Below are 24,477 nucleotides of genomic sequence, written 5' to 3' on the forward strand. Positions count from 1 at the left end.
TTAGACGCTGTCATGAATTGTGAATAATATGAATACAGTGAATAATATGAATACAACCACCTCCAATATGACAGTGCAATAAACCAACCAACAGACAGAAACCTACAAATAACAGACAGATATGTACAATACATGGGAAATATCATAAACAATAGCCAGACCAGAGCCATCCACAGAGGGTCAGCAGATAAATAAAGGGCAGTTCCAGAATCACAGCTGTAAGCCAGGCCAGGGTCATCAACGGGAGATCAGCAGATGGGGCAAGAACACAGGACGGGAGGAGGATGGATGGATCAGACTGCAGGGCAGGGATGCAAGGTAACAGGTGGGTCAGGACAGGGAGACAGGATTGGGTAATCGGGTAACAGGATCAGATCAGGACACAAGGAAGATACCAAGGCAATGAGGGCAATCAACAGCCGGTTATTTATAGGAATACCTGTGATTGGCTTCAAGTGACACCTGAACGCAGGAGGTGCTGTCTGTTCCACACTGCCAGGATCCATCCGCTGGTGGACATCAGTACTGCGGCCCAAAGATGACATAACACCAGCAGGGAAAAGCTCTCTGGGCATTTCCAAACTGCCAGGAGACACTTGCTGGTGGACCTCAGTACTGCATGCCAAATTATAGATCTTGCCAGGGGATGGAACCTTTCCTGACAGACGCCCTTCAAGCCGTAGAGGAATTCCGAACAAAGCATCAACCTTCACCATTTTTGCAGCCCCGTTGGCGTAGATCTTGTTCATTCTGATGCAGCCACACTGCACCATCTTGTACGTTTTCACCTCTGGATGCTACTCGCAGCTTGGTCGGGAACATCATCGCATATGATAGCTGTAGCCTTGGCAACCTCTTTTTGACTTCTGCGAATTTCAATTGCCTGCATTGCACTTCTGCAGAGAAGTCAGGATAGAATGATATTCTGGTGCCATTGTATTGCACAGCATCCTTTTCTCTGGCCAGTCGCAGCACAACCTCCTGGTCTCTGTAGTTTAGGATTCTGGCTAGTATCAATCTGGGAGGGTTGCCTGGTGGAAGAGGGCGTGGCGGCACCCCGTGGGCCCGCTCCACTGTTTAAATTGGAAAGAATGCCTCTTTGCCAAACCGTTCTTGCCACCAGCCTTCAATGAATGCAGTGGGGTCCCTACCCTCCACTTTTTCTGGGAGCCCCACAATGTGGACATTGTTGCATCTGAGGTGGTTCTCAATGTTATCTGTTTTATTGATGGCCTGAAAGGCTTGCTGTGTGGCCATTCTCGCATCCCGGTTTATAGGGGGCATCTGGTCTTCTATATCACTCTCTGCCCTCCACAGCAGTGGTTCTCTCCCTCATCATCTGAATATCCTGGTGGAGGAGAGAAACTGTCTTTAAGCCCCCCAATCTTTTCTTTCAAGTTGTCCACAGAGGCAGTGCATCCATGTACAGCTTGCAATATTTCACTGAGTGTGAGGTGGAGGCTATCCTCCGATGGAGGGTGGGATCAGTGGCGACAGTGGTGGGGGGATGGCAACACCACCTCTGCCTCTTACTGATCCCATCCCCCCACCACTACCACAGATCTCATCCCTATCCCATGGGGGGGATGGTGGTGGGGGGGTCAGTAAGAGGCAGAGGGGTTGGGATCAGTTGCACTGACAATTTGTCACTTTCACAGGTAGTCATTAGATTCCTTCCCCTTCATCATTACTCCCGTGCCTCCAAAGATGCTCCTGTGTCATGGGTCTCCTCTCCTGCAGAGGGAAGAGCTCCTTCCCTTCACTCCATTGGTGTCGACTGGTCAGCTGACTTTGTCTTCCCGTGTCCGTCTCCCTACATGGCTTTCCTGTCCAGAGATAGCAGCCTTTCCTCAGCAGTCAGCAGGCGAACAATCCCACTCTTCCCCCCCCCCCCCCCCCCATGCTGCTGAACAAAGGGACAGCCAGAATGGTGTAGAGCAGGCTGGCCCCCGACAGCCCCCCCCCCCCCACAGCGGCGGAACTCCAGGGCCCAGTTGCAAGTGCTGCGACCCTGGTAATTCTGCCACTGCCTGAAGCTATAGACATCATCCCGTATCAAAATTTGCAGCCAGTGAAGCTCATGTAAAAGTGATTTAAGTGGCCGTACAGCCACTGGATCACTTCTACAGGTGCCATCCCTGCTTTTCCTGGGCTATCGCATCCAGTCAGGGAGCATGGTATGGTCCCAACTGGTGGCGGCATCTGGAGTTAACAGGGAGAGGGAGTTGACTGTTTCACCCTCTCTGTGATGTCGGAAACTGGCTTCGTTTTATTATTTTTTATTCTTTACTGGTCTGTTAAGCGGCGCGCGAAGCAGCCAATCAGACCAATCTGTGTATGATCGGCTGCATTGGAGGCCAGGGGAGCGATCTGCGTTCTATTTGATACTTACATAAAGAGGACCTATCACAGCCCACTCACTGAGTGCTGTTCCAGTATAGCAGCAATGATTTGGTCTGACAAGTTGGCTACATCTGAGGACTGCTTCTCTGTGATATCTCCTGACCAATTGGACCATCTTCCATCCTGAACTGGAGCCTGGATGTGGTGGTCTTGTATATTGGTGCTTATACCACATACCTAATTGACTCATTGAGCATATGCCTATTTGAAACTCCTTATTTCCGTAAGCCTCCTCACTAACCGTGGTGATTTTGTCTGTGTCTTCACTGCAGCACGGATGGCATGTAGAATCCCCTTTTTGGCTACATAGTTTATTTTCAATGTTTTATCCATGGACTGTTGTATTCATGGTTTAAAAACCTCTATATAAGGCTTTCTCAACCTTAACCTTAACCCTAGAGGAACCCCAAATTTATTTTTCATGTCTCAAGGAACCCTTACTAAAACCCATTCATCAAAGCTTAATAGGAACAATGCTTATATTGGTGGTCAATAGGAAGAATGTCCCCCTTAAAGTGGTGCTCAGAATGCCACCCTTAAAGCCAGCTAAAAAGATATTTGGTGTCATGCTGCTGGCTTTGCTAAGTGGTGTTGAACCTTGAATTCTGTAGGCATCATCAAATAGGTGGTTCACCAGCCACAGCTCAAGGAACCCAAGTGTTTCACGGGACCCTGGTTGAGAATGGCTTTAGTTTGAGTCTGAATTTCAGATAATTTTTCACTGTTTTTATTTAACCTTGTGGTCAATTCACGTTATTTATTAGGTTGTACTTATTTTGTAATATTTTTGAGCACTGCATATATATATATATATATAAATTATTTTTATTTATTTTTTCAGATATTTCTTGGTATACACTTGTCTTGGTGTTGTGCTGGCTGCTATTAGACATATGTTTTATATGTCATCGCAATATACACCAATTTTTCTATACAGCCCATCAGTGGCGGCTGGTGAAGTTTTTGGATGGGGGGGCGCCAGACCCCGCCCATCATGACCCCGCCCACCATTTTGGCCCCCCCACTTCTCATAAAACACGCCCCTTATGTAATCGGAAAAAAAAATTGACGTGGGTTCCCCCTCCCAGAGCATACCAGGCCCTTAGGTCTGGTATGGATTCCAAGGGGAACCCCCTATGCCGAAAAAACGGCGTGGGGGTCCCCCCCAGATCCACACCAGACCCTTATCCGAGCACGCTGGCCGGCCAGGAAAGGGGGTGGGGACGAGCGGGCGCCCCCCCCCTCCTGAGCCGTACCAGACCGCGTGCCCTCAACATGGGGGGGTGCCTTGGGGGAGGGGGGGGCGTGCGGCCCCCCCACCCCAAAGCACCTTGTCCCCATGTTGATGAGGACAAGGGCCTCTTCCCGACAACCCTGGCCGTTGGTTGTCGGGGTCTGCGGGCGGGGGGCTTATCGGAATCCGGGAGCCCCCTTTAATAAGGGGGCCCCGGATACCGGCCCCCCACCCTATGTGAATGAGTATGGGGTACAATGTACCCCTACCCATTCACCTGTGAAAAAAAGTACAAAAAAAAAACACAACACAGGGTTAAAATATTTTATTGCACAGCTCCGGGGGTCTTCCGTCTTCGGGGGTCTTCTCGCCGGACTCCTCCGCTATCTTCTTGTAGCTCTTTTGCTAGCGGAGGAGTCCGGCTTTCTTCCTCCCCGCCGCCGGCTTCTTCTCCCGACTTTGGGGGTCTACGTCACTTCCAGAATGACAATGCTCCCGCCCGTAGAATCACAGTGATTTTACGGGCGGAAGCTAGTCGGCGTTCTGCAGTGCGCCGCAAGGCGGGTTTTTAACCCGCAAATGAAGCGCCATGGATGCAATCTTGTGATTGCATCGACGTGGCGCTTCTCATAGTGCACTGTGACCGGCGCCACAGTACACTATGTTAAATTGTTAAATGACATTTTTTTTTTTTTTTTAAATGTCTTAAAGGGCCCGTTTTTTTTTTTTTTTTTTTTTTTACACCTAGGGAGAGGGGGGCCGGCGCCCCCTATGGGCGGGCCGCCACTGCAGCCCATGCTGTCACAAAGGATGTTGTTCATCCCTTGTGATAGCAATAAAGTTGATATAAAAAATTAAAGAGACCGTGGAGAGAGAAAAAAAATAAAAGCTTTCGATTAAAAAAAAATAAAAAAATGTAACGTGCCCTCGCCCCCTGTGCTCACGCTCAAGCGCATACATACAGTGGTGTGAAAAAGTGTTTGCCCCCTTCCTCATTTCCTGTTCCTTTGCATGTTTGTCACACTTAAGTGTTTCGGAACATCAAACCAATTTAAACAATAGTCAAGGACAACACAAGTAAACACAAAATGCAATTTGTAAATGAAGGTGTTTATTATTAAAGGTGAAAAAAAATCCAAACCATCATGGCCCTGTGTGAAAAAGTGATTGCCCCCTTGTTAAAACATACTATAACTGTGGTTGTCCACACCTGAGTTCAATTTCTCTAGCCACACCCAGGCCTGATTATTGCCACACCTGTTCACAATCAAGGCATCACTTAAATAGGAGCTGCTTGACACAGTAAGGTCCACCAGAAGATCCTTAAAAGCTACACATCATGCCGAGACCCAAAGAAATTCAGGAACAATTGAGAAAGAAAGTAATTGAGATCCATCAGTCTGGAAAGGGTTATAAAGCCATTTCCAAAGCTTTGGGAATCCAGCGAACCACAGTGAGAGCCATTATCCACAAATGGCGAAGACATGGAACAGTGGTGAACCTTCGCAGGAGTGGCCGGCTGCCCAAAATTACCCCAAGAGCGCAGCGACGACTCATCCAAGAGGTCACAAAAGACCCCACAACAACGTCCAAGGAACTGCAGGCCTCACTTGCCTCAGTTAAGGTCAGCGTTCATGCCTCCACCATCAGGAAAAGACTGGGCAAAAATGGCCTGCATGGCAGAGTTCCAAGGAGAAAACCACTGCTGAGCAAAAAGAACATCAAAGCTCGTCTCAATTTCTCCACAACACATCTTGATGATCCCCAAGACTTTTGGGACAACATTCTGTGGACCGATGAGACAAAAGTGGAACTCTTTGGAAGGTGTGTGTCCAAGTATATCTGGCGTAGAAGGAACACTGCATTTCATAAAAAGAACATTATACCAACAGTAAAATATGGTGGTGGTAGTGTGATGGTCTGGGGCTGTTTTGCTGCTTCAGGACCTGGAAGACTTGCCGTGATAAAAGGAACTATGAATTCTGCTGTCTACCAAGAGATCCTGAAGGAGAATGTCCGACCATCTGTTCGTGTACTCAAGCTGAAACGAATTTGGGTTCTGCAGCAGGACAATGATCCTAAACACACCAGCAAGTCCACCACCGAATGGCTGAAGAAAAACAAAATGAAGACTTTGGAGTGGCCTAGCCAAAGTCCTGACCTGAATCCTATTGAGATGTTGTGGTATGACCTTAAAAAGGCCGTTCATGCTCGAAAACCCTCTAATGTAACTGAATTAGGACAATTCTGCAAAGATGAGTGGGCCAAAATTCCTCCAGGACGCTGTAAAAGCCTCATTGCACGTTATTGCAAACGCTTGGTTGCAGTTGTTGCTGCTAAGGGTGGCCCAACCAGTTATTAGGTTTAGGGGGCAATCACTTTTTCACACAGGGCCATGATGGTTTGGATTTTTTTTCACCTTTAATAATAAACACCTTCATTTACAAATTGCATTTTGTGTTTACTTGTGTTGTCCTTGACTATTGTTTAAATTGGTTTGATGTTCCGAAACACTTAAGTGTGACAAACATGCAAAGGAACAGGAAATGAGGAAGGGGGCAAACACTTTTTCACACCACTGTAAGTCCCGCATAAAATACTGCAACACTAACCATTTTTTTTCTGCGTGGTAAAAATACTGTGTGTGTGTATATGTATGTATGTATGTATGTGTGTGTATATGTGTATATGTGTATATGTGTATATATATATATATATATATATATATATATATATATATATATATATATAATATATAATATATATATATATATATTTATAATGTGTGTGTGGGGTCTAAGAAATTTTCTATTAAAAAAAAAAAAAAAAAAAAATACAGATTTTTACATGTATGTGAGAAATGCACAAATCTCTGAACCAGCTACGTGGGCACTGACAGCTCAGCATCCCCAGAGGTAAGTATACAGTGGATCTCGTGAATGGAGAAGGTGTATGGTGTTCACCTGTTTTCCCTTTTTCTGAAAAGGTGAACTAACCACTTAAAGCATTAAACCTGAAAACAAAACGTTGTTATATTGCAGCTTACTGAGTCTTAGATGTGGTGGCTGCATTGTTTTTATTTTTCTCTATTTTCACCTGTTAATTGGGCCAGTAAGTCAGTTTATTTTTTAAATTTTTTGTAACTTCAACAGACCAAGATGTCCAGCAAAAGTGGCAGAGGCTTGAGACAAACCATTTAACACTGACAGGGATGTTTACAATGGTAGCCTTGTATTCATTTATGTCAAACCTTTATTCCAAAAGGAAAAACTGTTGTAAGGTTATAACTGAAGGCCAGCTTTGATTGGTTAGGCTAGTCCTCCTAAATTTGCTAGTGCATTTAACACTAGCCTCTCCACAGATTCGCAATGCTGCTGCCCAAAGGGTTCTCCTCTATTCAGAGTGGAGACCTAATATAGGAAGTCTGTTACCTACTGGTGAAAATTTAAGGGAAAAACATTTCACAAAAAAAAAAATCAAAAAAACAAATGCAGCTAGTACATTTAAGGATTGGTAAACTGCAACATGTTACATTTTATTTTTTATTTTTAGCCTTATTACTGCTTTAAACTAGGCTACTTTAGTAACAATCTACCTAATTGCCCACTTATTTTGGCCAGCTTCATGCATTATTCATGTTTATTTTTTCTGATTATTGCAGATTGCAGTGAACTGAAAACAATAAGGGGAGAACTTAAACGTCGTATTGAGGTTCAGTCTGCCAAGCTCTTGCGCCAGTTGAGGCAGAAGGACCGATTACAGCACAAACAGCAAAAAAACTGTGATATTGTTACTGCCTGTCTCCAGGCCGTCTCCCAGAAACGCTGTAAGTATTCATTGGAAAGCCAAGAAATGTACTTCAAGTTACTAAAGAAAACAATTATAGCTAGGTTAGCTAAAATCCCCTTTGCAACAAAACACCAAGCAAAGTTTCAAGATAAGTAATCCATACACTGTTCAAATCTCTGCATCAGCAGGAACCAGCCGAGATTCGAACGGTTAATGGGCAAGCCAAATGTACGAAGTTGATCGATCTATTAACTTGGGTACAACCAGCCTGCCGGATTCTCCTTCAATTATTGCTAATGGCTGCTATAGCTGCTAGCAATAATCACTGTCTTCTCTTTGCATGGACAGCTTTTCCCTACCCCCCTCGGCCGGGAGAAGAAGACATGCAGGGAAGGAGGTTTAGGGATCCTCTAAGCAGCTGATAACAACCTATTTGGTTTAGGTATAGTAAGTAGACAGGTGAAGTCTTATTTTGCATTGTAATTACAAAGGTGTAACTATGGCAAGTATTGTCTATAGTTATTGCCAGGTGGTGTTCAGTGCAGTGGCATTGCTAGGTGGCAAAAAGACGAGGGGCTTCAGCCCAAAGTCTGAGCCTGGCGCGGGGGGGAGGGAGAGAGATGCTACCTATCTGACCAGACTTCAGGTGAAGTGACCTCCTCCTGCAGCTCACCCGTGTTGTGCGGTGCTCCCATCACAGTAGAGTACTAGCCAGGCACTCCAGGCAGCCAGAGCCATGACACAGGATAGGAGAGCCACCTGCCCGAGCGCCGAGTGGGGATCTTCTCACAGTGACGCTGCGTGGTGGCCGCATTGTAATTCCCATCTTCTGGAGTCTACAGCGCCTATGATGGATGTCGCATGTCCTGCGGTCCCGGCATTGGACCAGTGGGACATCCATCATAGGCACTGCAGGCTCCATATGGCGGGACCTGCTATGTCACTCGGCTGCACTCGGGGTCAGATCGGTCACTGCTCGGTGGCGGCGCTTGGCGCTAATAACAGAATTGTGCATGCCCAAGACCCGGGGCTTTTTGGGGACCCACTCAGGGCTCCAGCCCCCCCTCAGCCTCTCCATCTTGACACCACTGGTTCAGTGTGAATGTATACATCTGAATTAATGTTTTGCCTCATAATTGCTTTTTCACGCTAATGTGCAGTATTGCTTTTAACTAAATGCTCTAAGCTAACCTACCTGTATTTTTGTTTCTACATGCAGCATGGCAGTATTAGGTACAGTAATCTGAAAAGCATGATAAATGCATCAGTGTGTTTGTGAATCTCTTCAGCCATCATATTGCATACCTTTTTGGTAATAACTGGTGTGGAACCTTATGCATTGATGTTACCTGTCCAACAACAAAAGACATAAAGATGGATCTGGATTCATATCGTACTTTTTGCCCCCCTGTTTTTTTTTTTCGTTCAATCCGCTGGGATAAGGAAAGCAAATGAGTGGTGTACACTAGGCTTTAGTATCATACTAAAAACATTAGACATGCTGTAAATAGGGGAAGACAGACATGAAGACAGTTCACACACTCTGCTCCAGTATGTTCTAAACCAAACCCTAGAAAAGCCATTCTCAACCAAGGTTCCTCCAGAAGTTATCTTCTGTTTGATGCTTGCATATTTGCAGGGCCAAAACCACTTGGCAAAACCAGCAGCATTACACTAATCGTCTATTTAGCTGTCTATAAGGGTGGCATCCTGACCACCATTGTATGTGGGAAAATCTTTCCACTGACCACCAATATAAAGGGCATTTTTTCTACTGGCCCCCAATGAATTACTCTTATTGAGGGTTCCAGAGACCTGAACATTATTTTAAGGGTCCTTTAGCTGTGTCTGATGCAGGTTCTTTCCATGTGATTCAGCCATATCGAGTCATCTGCCTAGAGAGTGGAGCTGGAACCATTGCTGAGCTCTATGATATATGCCTGTTTTCCATTTATTTCTGGTAAGAAAATTGGATTGACACTGACTGTGGTGTGTCTTCCTACTGATAACCCTAGAGTTCAGTTATGACTTTTTCAGAACAAAGGGTTAGTCTTTAATTACCTACAGAATGGCCTTTTAGCTTTAAAAGTAATGTTACTTCCCGGCAAGGCTCAGCCCCAGGCATTTTGGAATTTAATTTATATGGCTTTATGTACTTTGGTGCTATTGTTGATAATGCTCTATATGCTAATTTTGGTGTATTGTAGAAGATTCGCAGGAAGTAATTGATCCCAAGTTTTACTTGGGATCAAGTTTTCTGGACAGGCATGCAAAACTGCCAAATGGACTCAGTTTGTAAAACACGTTTTCAAATAATATGAGGATCTTGCTTGATTGAAAAATAACAAAGAATGAAAATAAATGTACTAAAGGTTTTATGCCTGAAATAACTTTTTTTTTTTTTTTTTTAAATTATAATTTAGCAATTGAAATGCTACATGAGTATTTCAGATTCTTCTCTTTTTGCTAAAAAGTGCCTTACTGGATCGATCTACATCTGTTGACGTATTGCTGTCATTGCCACTTTGAGCATCTTCTCTGTTTACCCTCCTGGGACTGTAGGCCACACCCGCCCCCACATACATACCCAGATACAATCATACCACCCGAGAAAAACACCATATAAGTTGGCAGAAAATGGCCACGGCACTTTATTGGTTTAACATATTTACATGACCATATAAATCAAACACTTTTAATAAAATACACCATAAATCACTTAACCTTACCCAGTTATTGGAACTCAGGCAACTTCACTAAACCAACAATGAATATGTCCCACCCCCCCCCCCCCGTATTCCGGGGTGATCCTACCACATAAAAATGCTGCAAAGGGAGGGGAGGGAGGGAGCTTCTTTTCTTCACCAGGTCAGCTGCAGAGGAAGAACAAGACCCTCTGCAGCCCCTAGACTGTCTAGATGAGGAAACTGTCCTTGGCTCAAACATTGGCTACCCCACACCTGCCTAATCTCCCACCAGAAACGCCCACCCCAACATGCTTAATCCCTAGACTACCGGAATGAGGCGCTAAGTGGCCACATTCCCAGGAAAGCAGGCCCCAATGCTTTTGCCCACTTTTGCATTCTGCTTTTGAAGGAAACATAGTCAACAGATCCAATGGTGTCAGTACATTCTGAGTCACTGACCTGAAAGAATTATGTAGAACACCTGATCTGCACAATTTTTTTTGTCATTGACTCAAAGTATTGAAGCCTTTGACTCCGTAGGATAGTTGAACAACCAGCCTTTTCAAAAGGTGAGGGCATTAAAGGTCTTCATCTTGTTTCTTTATTAAAGTAGAACTATACTCACCTCGGCTCCATTGATGTGGCGTCACGGAGCTCCCCGCCCAGCTGCTGACATTTTCGGGCGGCCAACCTCCAGGTCTCAATTGCCGTCCACCTTCATTAGCTGGGCAGGGATGAAGTCACTCCTGCACATGCTAGAGAGTTCAGTCAGATTCAGCATTGCCGAATTTGTGCAGTCAGCTGCATGTGCGCAGCTGACTGTTCAAGGGCAGACGGGCAGGTAGGGAACTTTAATGCAAAAGAGACAAATCATGGCTCTTCATTCAAATTCCTGCATTTTTTCCCTTTATTTTAGACCTAAAGTTGTACTTTAAAGGTTTCCTTGAAGCTAGAGACAGCCAGGCAACTAGCATTTAAAAAAATTAGATCAGCATTGGTAGCCGACATGCTTTATCCTTTAAAAGAAACATATGGAGAAATGTGGGTGCTGCCATTACTGAGCTTATCTTGCTAGTTGCCAGATTGTTTCTGTCTCAAAACTTTGAGTCACTGACATGTGACAACCATGCAGCAGCAAAAGTGACTTCAGAACTCCTGATCTGCATGCTTGTTGCCAGTCTTTCTGAGCATTACTGAATCCGCAAGACTGCCTGGAAACCAGCATTTTCAGAAGGGGAATTGGCAGGGCAGACCCTAGATTCAGTGCATTATTATTATTATTATTATTATTATTATTAATTTTTTTTTTTTTTTTTTTTTATCAAATAACAGCTTCATTAGGAGTAAATGGATTTTGTTTAATTTACCAAGGAAAATAAATGCATCCTAATATCTTGGGGTAATACAGAGGTGGAGCTAATGACAGTAAATGGAATGAGTTTAAATTGTTCCATTGCTTAAGGAGTATAGTCCTCTAAAAGAAAAAGGATTACTTCCGGTCTACCTTTTTGTGCCATATTTGATAGAGTGGCCAAGATGATGAGTCGGGCAGCACAGTGGTGAGCACTTTCACCTAGCAATAATAGGGTTGCTGGTTCAAATCCCAACCACGACACCATGTGCCTGGAGTTTGCATGTTCTCCCTGTGCTTGTGTGGGTTTCCTCCGGGTACTCTGGTTTCCTCCCACACTCCAAAGAGTGCTGGTAGGTTAATTAGACCCTGTCTAAAAAAAAAATTGGCCATAATATGTGTATGTCGAATGTGTTTGTAAGCGTGTTGGGACCCTATGGGGTAAAGGACCGCACAAAGCCACAGATGGACACTGGTGGCAAAAAAGTGCCCTGAGGCGATTCAGTTTGCATAGGTAGCGCTATACAAGTTGCTCATTCTCATTCATAAGCCATGATGATACAAACAAAATTCCATTTCTTTTTGTAAATGTATTTATGTAGAAAAATGAAGTGTTTAACATTACTTTAAAGAATAACACCCACACACACCCACATCCCCCCACACCCCCCCCCCACACACACACACACATACGCACGCTCACACACACACACACACACACACACACACACAAATTGGTTTCTTCCTATCTGAGAAAGGTAGAAGCAACAATCCTGTTATATGAAAGAAGGCATCACTAGGTGGATTAGGAACACTAGTGAATGATGAGTGTAATTGGGGCCCAGTGATACCTTCCTTGGTGCACGTAGTACACTGTATAAATTAATACATTGCAGAGATCATTAGAAACCTCAGGCTTTGCTCCTAAGACAGAAAGTAAGCAAGCTACAGTTTATTGATATAACCTTGTCCAATTGGACTATTTATATTAAATGGGCTATGGCGTGTTAAAAGTGCACTTATTCTTAAGACTGCATGCAATGTGTCCTTGGCTTTGGAATATGAACAGATGTCGCTCTCCCACTCAGCATGAGCTAATGATGTTTTTCACTGTCTTACTAAGGATTGTCAGAAAGTTGATATGGGGGAGAGGTTTTTATCAGCATAGTGAGTTTGCCAGCGCTGAGTCCTATGGTGATTCAGTAAAGGCAATTTAAATCGCCAATTATTTGGAAAATGGCACATTTTAAAGGAGAATTTCAGCCCAAATGCAAAAATGTGCAAAGTAAAAGTGCATCCATGAAGGCAAAATACAACTTTAGGAGGTTGCGTGCTTCTTATTATCATATCAATAATATACAGGGTGGAACTAGAAGTCCTCAGGCATAGCTGACATCTAAGACGGCAAATGCCCATTCCTTTCTGAAAACCACGATGAAAAACTCTTGCCAAAATTGTGATTTGTAAATACATCATGGGACACAGTGTTAGGCTAATATTCATTACCTACTGGGTTATACTCTATCTCTAGGTGAATGGATACTAGAAGTGATTCCCTATTTAACCCCTCTCATACAGGAAGTACATCAGTGTTTTACCAGTGTCGGCAAGGTGGATGGTCATGTTTGAGCTCTCTGAGCTCCAGGTCTGTGGAGGGTCTGGTGGATGAGTCTGCCTCTGAGCAATCTGGACAAGAAGATATCCAGTTGGTGTCTGCCTCTCAGTCGCAGAGGCTTTTGATCCTGACTCTTACCGAGCTGGTTCGTTCTGCCTTTAAGTTGCCTCTTGCAGAGGTTACTGAGCCTCCCTGGTCCTCTTTGGGGTCCCTGAGGCCTCTTCAGGCCTCACAGGCTTTCCCCTTATACCCACTGTTGGAACAGGTGGTGTATTCTGATTGGGAACATCCTGGCAGGATTTTTGTTCCTCCTAAGAAGTTTTCCGTTTTATATCCCATGGATGAAAAGTGGAGCATGCCAGCCATGGATGCAGCAGTCTCTTCCTTGAATAAGAACTTAACTTGTGCGGTGGATAATGCACAGGTTTTGAAAGACCCTGTTGTCAAGAAACTATGGATATTATTGATTTATTGAATAGTGTAAAGTTCAGGGGGTATAGCACCTCGGGATCACGTGCAACAGACGTTTATTGTAAACATAAGTCTTTATTTTTCTTTAAAGAAAACAGAATATAGCTGCTAGCGGCAAAACAAAACTTCAGCAAACACAACGCAAAAGTCTGCTTATCTTCAGCATAAACTGAAATATTAGACATGTAAAGTTCATATAAGGGCATTACTGCAGATTTGGCAACGTCCAGCTTCAGATGTTTGGCAGTTTTCATCACACTTGCAGCACACAGCCAGGTCTCCTCTGAACTCCTACTCCACCCCATAGTACTAGGAGCCTCCAGCCTTATGTGCCGATTCCTGGAGGCTGCTTAAAGCGATGTTGGGCCCCTTTCACGCATGATGGCAGTTTTTTCAGGTGGATATGAACGGTCGCTCCATACAACTCTATAGATATCAGCGGTGACATGTCCGCTGACATCCGATCCCCTCTGCAAAATCCAGACGGATGGATGTCCTATTTTCTGGGGGATCGAATGAAAATGGACAGGCGGTCCGTAGTCATCCCCCCCCCCCCCCCATAGGGGAGAACAGACTTTGACAGGTCCGTCCCTGCACAGAGCGGTCCCCGCTGAGCAAGCAGAGTAGTAAAAATGGACAGCCCCGTGTGAAAGGGGCCTTAAGTTAACTTTTTAAAATAACAAGCATGTCATACTTGTCTCCCCTGTGGTAGTAGATTGAACAAATCGGCTTCAATTCTCCTTTTTTTTGGGTCCCACACTGGCGCTCCTGGTTCCTCCTCTTTAGCCAGTGTCCCCAATAGCAAGATGCTTGGTCTGGGGGCACTGGTGTGTGCTCACTCCCTGTTCTGTGTGTTCGTAAGACACAGAGCCGTGGTTCGTCCCCCCTGCATTGGCTTACTGGTTGTGATTGACAGCAGGAGCCTGTGGCTCCCTCTGCTGTCTCAGCCAATAAGGAATGAGAGACCTGAGAGAAGCTCAGCTTTTTGTGCACATAGCTAAATCGTGCGGGATTTCAGGTGAGTATTGGGGGGGGGGTTGGTGGAGCTACTGCACACAGAAGATTTTTTTTTTTTTTACCTTCATGCATAGAATGCTGCATGAAGGTAAAAAACCTTGAGCCTTTAAAACCAATTGAATCCTGTAGGGACTGGAGTCCCCATAGTCAGTAGTAGAGGTCCTTTTCCCACCCAATTATCACTGGGGACACCCACCCAAATAAGCCACTACTAAGAGAGGACTGTGAGTCACTCCTCTACCTGACTAGCCAACAATTCCTCACCCATTACAGGTGAGACTCCAGAGTACCTAAAACATTTCCCTTAAAGGGACCACAACCCATTTATTGGTGCCACAAAGCACATGTCCAGGACCCAACCATGGCATCCTGTACAATAGATACATTGGCCGAAGCTGGACCAATGTAACTATGGGGGTTATTTACGAAAGGCAAATACACTTTGCACTAAAAGTGCACTTGGAAGTGCAGTCGCTCTAAATCTAAGGGGTAGATCTGAAATGAGTGGAAGCTCTGTTGATTGTATCTTCCAATCATGTGCAAGCTAAAATGCTGTTTTTCATTTTCCTTGCATGTCCCCCTCGGATCTACAGAGACTTTACTTTCAAGTGCACTTGCAGTGCAAAGTGGATTATCCTTTAGTAAATAACCCCCTATGCATATTCCATACCTGTGAGATTCCTGTGACAGCTGTAAATCACTGTAGTAGTCGCCCCTACTACAGTGATAGTTGTAGTACTCTGGGTCCCATGCTGAACAAATGCCCAGTTGCATAGTAACCACAGTGGGTTGCTACCTTACCGTGGGCACCATTTACAGAGTTCATTTTTCTCAAGGAATACAAGGCATTCTCTGATTTACGAGATGGAGATCGTGATGTGACCCTCCTGCCTCTCCATTTAATCACAGAATGCCTTCATGGACGTTAATGATGGTAAACATCAAAACTTCAGTTTTCATAAAAGAGCAAGTAAAATGTAAGGAGCCATTTTAATTTATTTATTTTTAAAGTTCTCTTATGTAAAAGAGAACATGCAACAAATATAAAGTGTTATCTCAATTTTGCTGCAAGGGTGGAAGTGCACTTTAAAGCTGGGAGTCTTTCATAGAAAGGTGTTGCTGATTGTGTCTAAATATTACTAAGACAAAAAAAAAATGTGTGAAATGACTACCCATATTTTAGCACCATATTGTGTGTAACATACTTTTCCAAATTAAATGGGCACTAATCAAATTAAGGCCTTGAGCAGGCGTTTCCATAGCATCCTCCTTGTTAAAATGCAGCTGCACATTATAAGCCTGAATTTAATGTGTTTGGCTTATCTGCAAAGTGCTATATGTCCTGCTAAGTTAATGGGCAGGGAGAGAGAGAGGAGTGGTGATTAATGGAAGTGATTCTTCGGGAAATAAGATCAGTGTCCTGGGAAAGCACTTCTGTTAGCTAGACATAATCTGGATGCTTTTTTAATTAACAATTCTGTTTGTTTTATTTTATGATTAGTTTCTAGGAACAAGCGGCTATTGCAACTATTATTGTGCATAACACATTTAAAGTGACTCTAAATGATATTCTTCTTCTCTTTATCCATACACATGAGGTCACCTTTTGGAGAAAAAATAAATACACATATTAAAAAAAAGAGTGCATTTTATAATTTTTTTTCCCACAGGAGTCTGGAAAGCATTGCACCTGTGATCAGATCATGGGTGCAATGCCAGGCTCCTCCAGACTCTCATTATAGCTGTCTGCCTGTACCTACCATACGGGCAGATGGTTACTGAAGAGCAGGAAGATCAATGAATTACGAGAGCGCTCACCTGCATCCTTGCATTTCATTGATAACTTCACGCTATCTGTCACAATAGTGGCAAACAATAGTTGTAGTTCATTTATTCACAGAACACTGGTTTTAAATTGTGATAGCGGGTTCAGAGAAAAGAACCCCACCCACTGTTACAGGGGGGAATCGAGGGGGGGGGGGGGGCTGCTGGCACATGTTACACCCTTGGTGTGTTGCAAGTAACATGCTGTCAAAGGTGAACTTATCCTTTAGGCTGGGTTCCCGCCTCCCACAGATCAGCAGAGGTCCAGTACGTCCCCATTCTCCGTTTCAGGGACGAATCAGGGCCAAATGTTTGCCTGAATTCGGTCCTGAAAAGGAGCCAAAGACACACGGCGTTCCTGTGCAAGCCGCTATGCAGCCGTAATGGAGATTGTGACCGCCTCTCTATGGGGCCAGTTCACACATCTCCTGTCGTGCGAATTGGATGCAGAGAAATCCATATCCAATTCACATAGGTGTGAACTCAGCCTTAAAGTCTAAAGCCAGACATAGACCATTCGAATCCCTGCTGAACCGGCTGAGATTCAATCATGTATGGGCAGGCTGAATGTACCCAAGTTGATCGAATAGCCGGTCGGATTTTATATGCGATTATTATAGCGGCTAGCAGTAATCGCTGCGTTCTCCTGGCAGGTCTGGCTTCCCCCACCCCCCTGCCTGAGAGAACAAAATGACTCTGCGGGAGTGATTCCCTCATCAACACTGACTGTGTTGATGGGGGAATTGAGCAATTTTTCTTGCCTGCAACCGATGGTCACGTCGCTCCATCTATGCCTGGCTTAAGTTCACCTTTTGGAACTTGGTACGTCCCATTTAGGGTGAGACATTTAACATGTTCTGGGTCCTGCTGCCAGTGTGACAGTGGGTGGGGTTTTTTCTCCCTGCACCTGCTGTCACTTTTTGAAAAGAACGTGGCCGCGTGGGGCTCCGCCCACACAGCTGCATCATTTTATTCCCTGTTTCCTGTGAATTAATTACATGTACCGGCATCCATCTCAGTTGCTGATTTTTTTAAATTTTTTTATTGTTTTGGATGAACTGCCAGAGTGCCGATGAGCACCCTTCAAACAGAACAGTATGAAGGTACTGTCAGAAAGCTGCAGGGCTTGTCTGCAGAAGCCTGACATTGCAACCCTGAGCCACTGATCATGGGTGCAATTCTTTCCAGGCTCCTGCAGGAATAAATGCACTTTTTGTTTTCTGCAGACAAATACAGGTATGTATTTATAATTTTTTTTCTGGAAAACTGCTATGGCTGTCCTTGGGAATTAGAATGTGTTCCTTACATTGTGCTTTAGTTATGCTGTGAATGTAAGGTGCATTGATACAAGGTTGCCGCACCCGAGTGGCGCCTGGTGGAATTATTTGGGGGGGGGGGGGCGTCAAACAGTATGTCACTCCACCAACCCCTTCCCATTTTCCTGCTCTCCATCACCGGTGGCTTCCCCTGCTCGGCGGCCTCCCGTTCTCCTGCTCTCCACGACGGCGGCATGAACTGGCATGCATAAACTGTTTGCACAGGAGCACTTTAGTGATCAATTTATGAACTCTGTACTTTATGAATATAGTATAGTTTGCGTAAGGACATTTTTGGATTGAATAATATTTTGTTTGGATTTTCTGTTTACTTTAAAGGTTTTGCACTGTATTGTGTTTTGCACATGGAAATTTTATTTAGTGCAGCCCTTTTAGGACATGCATACGTGAATAGGGGGTGACTGCGGCAGCAATGGATAGATTCATGCTATGCATGTATCTATCTATTATGCATATGGAGGGGGGGGTGTGAGAGAGGGAGCGGTGCTCGAGAGCCCCTAATAGACGGGCTACCACTGCCACACACAGCATGAAAAAATGGGCAAGTGCTTTTTCTTAGTGCAGCTAGTGTAAGTACCTGCATTTGGGTTGGTATCAGGCCTCTTTCAATCCCCTATGAAGCAGTGTTCAATCTGGGAAAGGTAGGGCATAGCTCCCAACTGTCCCTCTTTCCTCCTCGTTTGTCCCTCATTTTGGTCAGATCTACATAGTTGTTTATAAAATGCACTATTTATCGCTCTAAAAGTGTTTTACAGTGCTAAACTTTTCATCCAATTTCCAAATTGCTTCATTTGTAAGTTTCAAAAGCCAATGTAAAGGAATAGTAGTGGTAAAAAAAAGCACTTGTTGTTTTACCCAAAAATTGCTGGGGCAATTTTCAAACACAGTCAGTGCAGACTTAAAAATAATATATGAATTATACACCCTGCTCCTACTAGCTTAGGGGGGTGTATTTTTTCCATTATCTATGTCCCTTTCTGATGATGATGTGTTAGAGCGGATGGACTATTTCTTCAGTTTCTGGCACATGCCCATTCCGCTCTGCTCGCATGTTCTTCTGCCTTGGCTCAAATCCCGGCCAGCCGCCTGCCTGATTATCTCCTTGCCTTCCCCGGCAAAGTCATTTTCCTCCGCTCCACATCCAGTAGTAGCCGGGGCCTGAAGAGTGAGACCTGAGAGGCTGTGAGGCCGGCGGTGGCAGCGACGGGCAGAGAGAGGCAGCTGAGCTCAGCTGACGATGTCCAGCAGCAGGAATAGAGGGGAAGCCGATCCAATCGTGGGGCTGCCAGTGCCTTCAAGGCTTCAACACAGGTGTGCTTTGGGGGTGTCTGTGACTAAACTACATTGCAATGTGTGTCTCTCTCTTGCATAATGGATGGTATCAGAACTCACAGGCAGCGGGCACTAATTGGTCAGAAGTTAATAAAATCAGCACCCAGCAGCCATGGTATGTGACACACTGACACAGCCAGCCAGAGCCATGATAGAGTGCCTGCTGCCTGTGAGTTATCATAAAGCTGATGATCTTAACCAGTTGCTGATCGCCTGATAGCAGATTTACTGCTACGGGGGGGGGGGGGGGGGGTCATGCTGGGCAGGATCACTTTTATATATGTGATCCTGCATTTCTGGGTGTCAGAGCCAATCGGCAGATCCGGCGGACTCGCCTAGTGGTCTGTCTATGTAAACAAGGCAGTTTGCCATTCGGTCAGTGTGGAAGACATTGATCCTGTGTTCCTGCAAAGCAGGTACAGGGATCTATGTCTTCCCTTAGTAAAAGCACCTCTCCCACAGTGAGAAAACACTTGTTAGGCATACATTTAACCCATTGATTGCCCTAGATGTTATCCCCTTCCCAGCCAGTGTCATTAGTACAGTGACAGTGCATATTTTTTTCACTGATCACTGTAATGATGTCACTGGTTTCAACAAAGTGTCAAAAGTGTCACTTAGTGTCTGATTTGTCCACCGCGATATCGCAGTCCCGCTATGAGTCGCTGATTGCTGCCATTACTAGTTAAAAAAGATATATTATATAAATATATATATATATATATATATATCTAATGTATTTGGCAATTTGCCCAGTGTACAAAAGATTTTATTTGATTGTCATCGTTGGAGATGAGGTTCCGGTTGACCATAAACTTGACCCACTCGTGTCTTTCCCATTTTGCGAAAATAATGACCGAATGCAATTCGTTTGCCACCATAGGAGCCAATTACTAGGCACGTACTTGCTGGCCTTTGAACTGTGGTCTTAGGCGACATCCACCCCCCTTAAAAATTCAGGGTTCCCAGCAGCCTGTGTGTGTGGAGACTTGGAATACTTGGAGACAACTGACAGTTTTATTTGCAGGGATGGATTAGTGCTGTTATACAGTGCTGCCAATCTATGCCACATAGAGTACTATAAAGGCTGTATTTTACTAATTTATCATAGTGAATTACAGTGTGGTGGGCTATCTAATTCCTCCCAACCCCCCTCCCACTGTTCTGCATTGTGCTACATACAGTGCCTTGCAAAAGTATTCAGCCCCCTTGAACTTTTCAACCTTTTGCCACATTTCAGGCTTCAAACATAAAGATATATAACATTTTTATTTTTTGTGAAGAATTGCCAACAAGTGGGACACAATTGTGAAGTGGAACGAAATCTATTGGATTTTTGAAACTTTAACTAATAAAAAATGAGTGGGGCGTGCAAAATTATTCGGCCCCCTTGCGTTAATACTTTGTAGAGCCACCTTTTGCTGCGATTACAGCTGCAAGTCGCTTGGGGTATGTCTCTATCAGTTTTGCACATCGAGAGACTGAAATTCTTGCCCATTCTTCCTTGCAAAACAGCTCGAGCTCAGTGAGGTTGGATGGAGAGCGTTTGTGAACAGCAGTTTTCAGCTCTTTCCACAGACTCTCGATTGGATTCAGGTCTGGACTTTGACTTGGCCATTCTAACACCTGGATACGTTTACTTGTGAACCATTCCTTTGTAGATTTTGCTGTATGTTTGGGATCATTGTCTTGTTGGAAGATAAATCTCCGTCCCAGTTTCAGGTCTTTTGCAGACTCCAACAGGTTTTCATCCAGAATGGTCCTGTATTTGGCTGCATCCATCTCCCCCCTCAATTTTAACCATCTTCCCTGTCCCTGCTGAAGAAAAGCAGGCCCAAACCATGATGCTGCCACCACCATGTTTGACAGTGGGGATGGTGTGTTGAGGGTGATGAGCTGTGTTGCTTTTACGCCAAACATATCGTGTTGCATTGTGGGCAAAAAGTTGGATTTTGGTTTCATCTGACCAGAGCACCTTCTTCCACATGTTTGGTGTGTCTCCCAGGTGGCTTGTGGCAAACTTTAGACGAGACTTTTTATGGATATCTTTGAGAAATGGCTTTCTTCTTGCCACTCTTCCATAAAGGCCAGATTTGTGCAGTGTACGACTGATTGTTGTCCTATGGACAGACTCTCCCCCCTCAGCTGTAGTTCTCTGCAGTTCATCCAGAGTGATCATGGGCCTCTTGGTTGCATCTCTGATCAGTCTTCTCCTTGTCTGAGCTGAAAGTTTAGAGGGACGGCCAGGTCTTGGTAGATTTGCAGTGGTCTGATACTCCTTCCATTTCAAAATGATCGCTTGCAGGGTGCTCCTTGGGATGTTTAAAGCTAGGGAAATCTTTTTGTATCCAAATCCGGCTTTAAACTTCTCCACAACAGTATTACGGACCTGCCTGGTGTGTTCCTTGGTCTTCATGATGCTCTCTGCGCTTTCAACAGAACCCTGAGACTATCACAGAGCAGGTGCATTTTATACAGAGACTTGATTACACACAGGTGGATTCTATTTATCACCATCAGTCATTTAGGACAACATTGGATCATTCAGAGATCCTCGCTGAACTTCTGGAGTGAGTTTGCTGCACTGAAAGTAAAGGGGCCGAATAATTTTGCACGCACCACTTTTCAGTTTTTTATTTGATAAAAAAGTTTAAAATATCCAATAGATTTCGTTCCACTTCACAATTGTGTCCCACTTGTTGGTGATTCTTCACAAAAAAATAAAATTTTATATCTTTATTTGAAGCCTGAAATGTGGCAAAAGGTTGAAAAGTTCAAGGGGGCAGAATACTTTCGCAAGGCACTGTAACTGTGAATTGCAGTGTGTTAGGGTTCAATATTCCGTCCCTAGTGACCTGTAACTGAATGGATAGGTGGTTAATGCATACAGCTATGGTGTCTGTCAGCCTGTTATTGATTTGTACAAGCTGCTGGTTGCGGCTGAACTCAAACACCTGTGAATTTATTTATCAAAGTGCCCGCTATCGAGAAGTGCCTGGTATGTACTGCACATACGTACGGAACAGCACAACAGCTGATTTGCCGTTCAGCTGGGCTGATGTAATCAGGGCGCATGCGCACATCATAGGAGGTATCTCTCGATGGGAGATGCCATTTCACAGGCACAATTTAAACCTATACTAACAGCGGGGGAGACCATAGTTCTCAGATTGTGCATCGCTGTTGCTGGAGGGCAGCTAGTGGCTGTGTTGAAGAGCTGGTTTTGTCTGTGTTGCAACCCGCCCTTTTACACAGGCAAAACCGGCTGTTCCACACAGCAAACCCGCCCCCTGCAACACAGACAAAAGCGGACCATCAGCACACTGTAAAGCTGCCCCGCAACAGCGAGGCACAATGTGAGAATTACGGTCTCCCCCTGCTGTTTGTATAGGTTTCAATTGTGGCTGTGAAATGGTATCTCCCATCGAGAGATGCCTCCTACTATATGTGCTTGCGCGCCCTGGTCACGTCACTGCAGCTGATTGGAAAATCAGCTGAAGTGCGGCTCCGTCCTGTGCATGCGTGGGCACTATTTGATGGGGGGGCACTTCTCGACAGAACACCGGCCACATAAATATGCTGATTCCTAGTGGTATATTGCCCATTGTGGCCATGTGAATGAGGCCTAATGCCCCATGCACACAGGGCATATGCCTAGTCCTCCTAAGGGCCTTCTTTTTTATTTGTGACTAGCCCATGCACCCCCTATGGACCTGCCTGCCACTTTTCTAATTTGTGTTGCTGCCTTTTAGAATGTGATTACCACACGACCTTGCCTCTCCTAGGGGAAGGGCTGACACTAAACTTTAAACTTTAAACCAGATGGCTTTGACCGCTTTCTAAACCACTTAAGGCCTGGATGAATTTGCCCCCTTAATGACCAGGCCATTTTTTGCGATATGGCACTGCGTCACTTTAACTGACACTTGCGCGGTTGTGTGACCTTGTACCCAAACAAAATTTCTGTCCTTTTTTTTTTTCCCCTACAAATTGCGTTTTCTTTTGGTGGTATTTCAGCGCCTCTTCATTTTTTTTTTTTTTCATTTTTTTTTTTGTGCTATGAAGAAAAAAAATGCATAAATTTTGAAGAAAAAATTTTTTTTGTTACCTTTTGCTATAATAAATATCCCAAAAAAAAAAAAAATGAAACGATTATCCATCAGTTTAGGCCTATAGGCCAATATGTATTCTTCTACATATTTTTGGTAAAAAAAATTGCAATAAGCGTAGATTGGTTTGCGCAAAAGTTATCGTGTCTAAAAAAAATAGGGGGGTCGATTTATGGCATTTTTATTACTTATTTATTTTTTAATAGTAACGGCGGCAATCTGCCGAGGGGGAGATCAAGGGGTTAAGTGTTCCCTAGGGAGGTGTTTCTAACTGTGGGGGGAGTGTACTGACAGGAGGAGAGAGATCTCTGTTCCTGATCACTAGGACATCCGATCTCTCTCTACTCCCCTGTCAGAGTGGGGATCTGTCTGTTTACGTTGACAGATCCTCGTTCTGGCCCTTTGAACAGCGATCATGGGGGGCTGGCGGACATCACGGCTGCCTGCCACGCGCATCTGCTCTGGTGTTGCGCTGCGGGCCCTATCACTCTTAAAGTGGCCGACATACACCTACTGCAATTTGCGCAGCCGTGCCAACCTGCCACAATATGACGGCAGCTGGTCGGCAAGTGGTTAAAGTGGTTGAAAACCCTCGTATATATCGAGTGAAGTGGTGAACGGCCTCAGATGATACACCGAGATGAAGCGAATCTCCCTACATACGTTTTACATGTACATCTGCTGTCTTCAGCTTTCTAGACTCTTTGGAAAGTGCAGATCGTGTTAGAAATCTTTCTTTCTGTTTCAGCAGTGGGTGTGGAGTCTTGGTAAACACTGTGTGTGGGCTGATTAGAGGAAAGGCACACCCCCCCCCCTCCCATTCCACAGAGGAATGTAGAAACTTGCAGAGCTGTACTGTGAATAGACGAGCTCTCTGCTTATCTGTCTCTAAGCGTTCTCCCGACACAGATTTCCAGCTGCTTTTATCTTCTGTGTCGGAGAGCTTGTCAGACGTTATCATGCTGATAACGGAGGAATGGAGCAGCAGAAAGACACAGGACTTGGGGCTCTGGAGAGAGAGAAGTAAACACTACAGATGTATGTTTCGCGGGTCTTTGCATGAATGGGGTTTACATCCATTTTAAAAGCTGTATGTCTCCTATTATGAGCAATTGATTTTATTTTAGCCATACTCTGGATTGCATGGAGTTTCCTAACTGATCGCCAGGTTAACACATTGTACAGGGATACTATCTTCCTGTTGCCATGTACTGCGTATCCTATTGCAGGTTCTTTATCTCCTTTTATGTGTATGTCACTCACCGTCTACAGTGTATGGGGTTTTGTGACATTCCCCTTGCTTCCACA

The 24,477-nt window shown here is 44.6% G+C and overlaps 1 protein-coding gene across 3 annotated transcripts in view; it reads left to right on the plus strand.

The window, feature by feature from the left end:
* The window catches only part of TBC1D30 (TBC1 domain family member 30), a 117,285-nt gene that overhangs the window by 51,394 nt on the left and 41,414 nt on the right, over positions 1–24,477 (plus strand). For 2 of the 3 annotated variants that reach the window (XM_077469787.1, XM_077469788.1), the window contains exon 3: positions 7,299–7,463. The exons of the other annotated variant lie outside the window; for it this stretch is intronic. In XM_077469787.1, coding sequence (XP_077325913.1) covers positions 7,299–7,463 — 165 coding nt within the window. The remainder of the gene's footprint in view (positions 1–7,298; positions 7,464–24,477) is intronic. 3 annotated transcript variants of the gene reach the window in all.

The sequence above is a fragment of the Lithobates pipiens genome, unplaced genomic scaffold, assembly GCF_037356315.1.
Source record: "Lithobates pipiens isolate NorthernLeopardFrog02 unplaced genomic scaffold, aLitPip1_a1.2 Scaffold_8, whole genome shotgun sequence".
Taxonomy (NCBI): Eukaryota; Metazoa; Chordata; class Amphibia; order Anura; family Ranidae; genus Lithobates; species Lithobates pipiens.